At 35.9% G+C, this 6,190-nt stretch overlaps 1 protein-coding gene across 6 annotated transcripts in view; it reads left to right on the forward strand.

Moving 5' to 3' along the window:
• The window catches only part of dysf (dysferlin, limb girdle muscular dystrophy 2B (autosomal recessive)), a 69,825-nt gene extending 64,119 nt beyond the window's left edge, over positions 1 to 5,706 (forward strand). For all 6 annotated transcript variants that reach the window (XM_079459150.1, XM_079459147.1, XM_079459149.1 and 3 more), the window contains one exon: positions 3,139 to 5,706. In XM_079459150.1, the coding sequence (XP_079315276.1) occupies positions 3,139 to 3,195 (57 nt within the window). In that variant the 3' untranslated portion in view covers positions 3,196 to 5,706. The remainder of the gene's footprint in view (positions 1 to 3,138) is intronic.
• Positions 5,707 to 6,190: the final 484 nt, after the last annotated feature.

The following is a 6,190-nucleotide window of genomic DNA, read 5'->3' on the forward strand; positions in this document are numbered from 1 at the left end:
CACATTTGCGTTAGTATAGCACTGTATAACGTCTGACAGGACAGGATAGTTCGTTTTTCTGAGGTGAAAAACTTTCGTAACTTGTTAAAAAAAAGGATAGAATATTGACACTGACATTCAGCCTGACAACATCTCACCTAAACGCAGATATTGAATTGGGACAGCGAGCCTTAAAATAGCTTGGGTATCTGCAACCGCTTTCACGCACGTCTTTCAAAATAAAAGTCTTGCATCAGAAAAACAAATCGAATTAGGTTTTGTTGTTGTTAATGTTGTTTTTTAGATTATGCACTCTGTGACCCACTTTTGGGTCACGATCCACCAGTTGAGAAACAGTGCTCTACAACATCCTCTATATGTTGACTGGTCTGGACTGGAATAGAATAGAATAGACCTGTTTTAGTGATAATTGTTTTAGGTTCTGTGCAGCTATGCAAAATAGGGTTGGGAATTCTGAAAATCATTATTGATCTTTGAAAACGTCCATAACATACTGTACTTTTAAGCAAAACACAGAGATTGTTTTATAGAATAAAAGCATCACAGAAAGCAAAAGTAAATTCTGCTGAATCCGCACACCCGTCCTAAACTAATAGTGTTACTGATTACCAAAATTTATTTTTATGTTTCTTTAAAGGTTACTCCAGCAGTCTACAGTGCCCTCCGCTATTATTGGCACCCCTGGTAAATATGAGCAAACAAGGCTGTAAAAATAAATCTGCGTTGTTTCTCCTTATGATCTTTTATTGAAAAATCGACAATATTCCAACATTTCTTTAAAGTAAAAAGAATTGAAGTGGGGGAAATATAACATGAGGATTTTCTCCCCTTATCATCCTGGTCACAATTACTGGCACCCTTAGGCATTCTTACGAGAAAAAAATTATATATATGATTTTTACATTTTCTTATAACCCCAAGGTGACTAGAAACATGATGTTGTCCAGTCATGACTTCTTGTTGCACAGGAGAATAAATATAGTAACACAAAGTCAAAACCCCCTTAATCATTTATCACAATGCATAAAAGCAAAGAATAGAGTTCTGATGTGCAATATAGTTCTGTTAAGTTACACAAAATACAAAATGGCTTTATGGAAAAAGGAAAATAGAAAAACAATAAAAAATCTAATTTCCAACATCAGGGCAATGATCAAGAAGTTTTAATGGACTGGAGATGTTGAAAATCTGTTTGAAACAGGATGTGTGTCTATATTGTCTCAATGCACGGCGAGGAGAAGAATTTGAGTGGCCAAAGACTCTTCAAAGAGCACAGATGGAAAATTGCAGTAATCAGTTGAATTTTAGGGTCAGAAAGCATTTAATTAAATGGAAAACTGCACCTCCATCACCACAAGTTGTTTGGGACACTGTTCAAGAAACAAATCTTCTGCTCTCATGCAAAAACAAACAGTAAAAGGAAACAAAACCTTTTTTTGGCAGATATAAAACAATATATGTTTGGTGGACACAGGGAAAAAAATGCCCCATGTCCACAGTTAAATATGTCGCCAGATCTTTATTGTTGTGAACCTACTTTTATACCAGAGCCCCCGGACATCTTGTTCAGATACATGGCATAATGTTTTATATTAAATAATAACAAATAAAACCTGACTTACTCTGCTAGAAATATTATAATGGGTCGTGGTTACATCTTACATCAGCACAGTGGTTCAAAATAAACTCGAAATCAACGGAAAAATTTTCACTAAATGCAAAATCTAAATCCTGCCATAGCCATCCCAGTTCGCTGGGATGAAGACTATAGAAAATGAGTGGGATGAACTGAAGATAAGAGAGCACAAACATTTGAAGGATCTTAAGGTATTCTTTATGAAGGAATAGAGTCGGATGACTTGCCATATATTCTCAAACTTCGTCACACATCAAAAGAAATGACTCGGAGCTGTTTTTTTCATGCAAATAGAGGTTGCTGAAAGTTTGGAATAAAAGGGTGCCAATATTTGTGGCCGGGGTGTATTAGAAAAAACTTTTTTTTCACAATGTGATATTCCCCCCACTTACAATTGTTTTACTTTAATGAAATGTTGGAATATTGTAGATTTTTTTTATTAAAAGTTCAAAAGGAGAAATAATGCAGATTTATTTTTACAGCCTTCTTTGCTCTATTTACCAAGGGTGCCAATAATAGTGGAGGGCGCTGTTTGTAGGCTCTTTAGTCATAGTAGTTTTTCTCATGCTGAAATATAATTATTGTTGTTATCAATACATTTTCAAATTTACTATTTTACAAGAAAGGCAGGAAAAATAGAAACGCACTTTATTATTTGTATTATTTAGATGTCAAAAGTTATTCACTGACTTCTGAGAGATGATGAATATGCCGTTAATAAAAACAATTGACTTGCTTCAGTTTCAGTTTGACCATAATACATTTTGTGGCGAGCAGGGTGGAACGAGAACAGTGAGGGAATGGCGTGATGCCGGTGACACGAGTGATAACGAACGACAGCTGCGCGTGCACCGGTCTCACATCTCTCACGGAGGAGCTCCGGAAGCATAAGAGAGGAGCGCCAACAGAGATGGGCGAGAGAGGACCAGGCCTCGCGCCTTTCCCCCACTGCTCTCGTCCCGCCCTGCTCCCCACGCATTTGTAGTACTGTAAATTAGAGGTTTTTGACCGAAATCTTTTTGTTTATCTCTTCTTGTTATATCCATACATTTTTAAAGCACTGTTTATAAGTCAACATGCCAACAGACCATCCACAGTTTATTAGTCAACTGCATAAATCATCACCTTGGTATTATAAGGTTCCATCTATATTCTAAGCAGTTTTGAGATATTGAGCTTAAAGTTTTTGGATTCCATATACTGATAGAAGAACTTACAAACAGAACTTACAAAAAACAGGGTTCAAAGAAAGCTGTTCCTGATTGTTTGCATGCTGATGAACTCACAAATAGAACCTTATAGTCTTCATAGACTTTTATCTATTTTTTGTTTTCTAAAAACGTCCCCAAATTGTACACAACTTAAAATCTATAACATAATGTAGCCTAAATAAGAATATGTGAAAAAAGCTAAATTTTGACCAAAATTTCAGAATTAATAATTTACTCATTTAAAAAACATACATTTTGTGTTTCCAAACTGTATTTCTGTCTTTTTTACAGAACTATGCTGCTATGAAGATGGTCGGACCCTTCAGTGGATTGGGAAAGGGAACGTAGTAAGAAAGTGATTGTGATTTAGAAACACACCCCTCCCTTATCCCACCATACCGAAACTCTATCCACACATCTTTATCAGTCCTGCTGGAGAAACATCAAGTTCTTCCTTGTACAAACAGTGTGTACTTGTGGCTTTCGACCCAAGAGAAAGCCGAAGACAGACACAGAAGATGTGAATCATTGCGTGTGTGCCTTCATGTGTGAATTTGCTTATTATAATGTTAAATGCATGAATGCAAAACGTATGCGTGTGCTAGTACATGTATCACAGGCTAAGTTCTCTGCCCCGCATCTGACCCGGGCCTGAACTTTCTCAGTATTCTCTTTGACACCCACTTACACTTTCATCTCTGCCTGTTTAATCCTTTTTCATGTCTCCTATAAAACTCTGCGCTTTTGCTCACAGCCAGATGCGTCTTTCTTCTTCCTTCACGCAGAGAGGGAGCGAGAGAACCGCCTCGTACCATTCGTTCCTCCTTTCAACAGCGCCGGGTCTCTGGGTTAAACCCTGATTTGTACTGTTGGCCTATAAGGTCCGAGACAGGCTGGTTATTAGCTGAGCCCCCGCTGTCAGTAAGCCCCCACCTCTGATTATTATCACACTGTTATTTTGCTTTAGCGAAATCCTCACTAAATGGATTTGGGGTCAACTGCGGGTTGGCACTGCGTGTGTTTGTGTATGTATGTGTGTGCACTGTTGGATGCGGAAAAGAGCGCGAGATAAAAGAGTTGTTTACTTGTATAAATGTTGCACTCACGCACATGTGCCTTTTCACATTGGACTGTGGAAGTATGAACATGAACAGACACATCTGGAAAAAGGTGCAAGGCTGCTAAACGTGCCTGAGAAAGAAATATTGCAAGGTAAAATACACAAATTGCTTGTTTTGCCCTTTGTGACCAGGTCGTGAGCGCCACTCTTAACTAGTTCAGTATATACCAAAAATATTAACCTAATAAATTATCGCAGAGTTTTTGCTACAAATAATCTTTATCCATCACTCACACTTACTGATAAATGTCTATCATGGACTGATATATTTGTTTTATTTTCCGGATAATTATATGAATTCATGTTTTTACAGAATATTGAAAGCCCTTGGTAGGGTGGGCCAAAAAAGAGTTTTACTCTAAAAAGAGTAAACAGCCAACAAACGTCATGAAATTCAAATCAAGTTCTCTCGCAGTATGTGGAATTCTGTTGTCTGTGCAAAATAAATGGTTACTGAATGACTCAAAGGGGTATATGCACACAGGGGGATGACGTACAGTACTTATGCTCTCATAGCGCTAAGCTGCTTTTTCAATAAGTGATATCGATGTATTTAGTGAGAAAACGTTCAAATTTTACAAAACAATATGATTTGTCATATTTATGGATGTAGCTTGACAGATAGCTTGAAGCGCTTCTCCTTTTTGGTTGTCGATGTATGATGCAGTGTTTGGATAATTTGACTCATGTCATTGACTGTAATCCTATGTGCATCTTGAAGTGGCCAAGTGAAAAATGTGCCGGATGTAACAGAGACGTCTGAGATTTTTGCTGAAATAGGCCATTGATCCATGTTCATATACCCAATTGGAATCATTGTCTGCATGCTGAATAGTAAGTTTTAGAACATTAAGTGAATCCAGGTAAATCTGCAGGATCTCCATAAATGTTTACATATATGTTAAACAAATTAAGGGTATAGCGAAACGATATGATCTGTACACATAGTGAATAGATGCATTCCTACACAATTTTACTGAGTGACGGGAAGAAAATAAGGGCTTAGATTTTATTAGTTCATGTTTCCTTTATTCAGCAGTGTTCATCTGAATATCTGTGCATGTATCCGCAATATCACTAAAATATATTTCATTTATCAGGGAAAAATGGCAATATTTCCTTTTAATAACAGAAAAAACAAGAACATACTGTAAACACTTGCAAGATTAATAAATGACAGTAAAATATTTTCTTTCAAATAAAAAATATGTGTTTAGTTGCTCCCTTATTTTTTTCACAAGTAAAATTCAATTGGTGCCAAAGTTAAAAAAACAACTATAGGATTTACTTTTTTGTGTAAGGTTTTGCACACATTTTTTAAAAGTACAACGTTTTTAAAGTACTTTACAAAGATTTTGCGCAAATCTACACAATTTATTTTTTAATTTAACTACATGAGAATAAATATGTTAGAACGTAATGATTCTATTTTTATTTGTATGTAAAGATGAATGCTGAGTGTGTTAGCAAGTTACAGTTCCCTTATTATGATAATCAAAAAAAATGTTGTATAATGAAACTTATTCTGTAACATGGTAATGAGTTATAATTGTATTATTATTTGAATTGATTTATTATTTTACCCTCTACTGTTATGCCTCATTGTTGGAACTACTGTAATTGCCTTATACTGTAGCTTCTGCGCATCAGGAAATTCACTGTGCAAAAGGTTTATGTGTGTCTTCCTGTAAGGACTGTTTAATGTGTGATGGTCAAATATACTGTATACAGTTCAAAGCATATCCGTCTTTTACATATTTTATTCATATTTCATTTTGAGCTATTTGTAAATGATTAATTGATTGAAGCCTAATCTAAGTATTCCCTTATTTGCCAGATTCTACAAAACATGAGAAAACCAGATAATACAGGCCAGTCTAGTGAAATCTGGATAAGTAAACAGTAGTACCTCTTAGGACATGGCCCACCTTGGAGTATGTGCATTTTATCCTTGTATTGCCAAGCCACAGTTTAGTACACACTTGTCAGGGTATTTGACTTAAGCAAATAAGACTCACTTCAAGGCCAAACTACGAATTAATAGAGCCAGGAACTACTTAATTTAGTTAAAGAACTTTTTTTACGATGTTTTCTGTTAGTTAGGCAATTAACATGTTCTGAGACTATAACAATGTCAATTACAGTGTTGTTACATTGCTAAAACAATGTAATAAGCAAATTTTTGGTCTTGTGTAGGGTAGGCTCTTACAAGGGTCTTGTTAA

The sequence above is a fragment of the Barbatula barbatula genome, assembly GCF_947034865.1.
Source record: "Barbatula barbatula genome assembly, chromosome: 1".
NCBI lineage: Eukaryota > Metazoa > Chordata > Actinopteri > Cypriniformes > Nemacheilidae > Barbatula > Barbatula barbatula.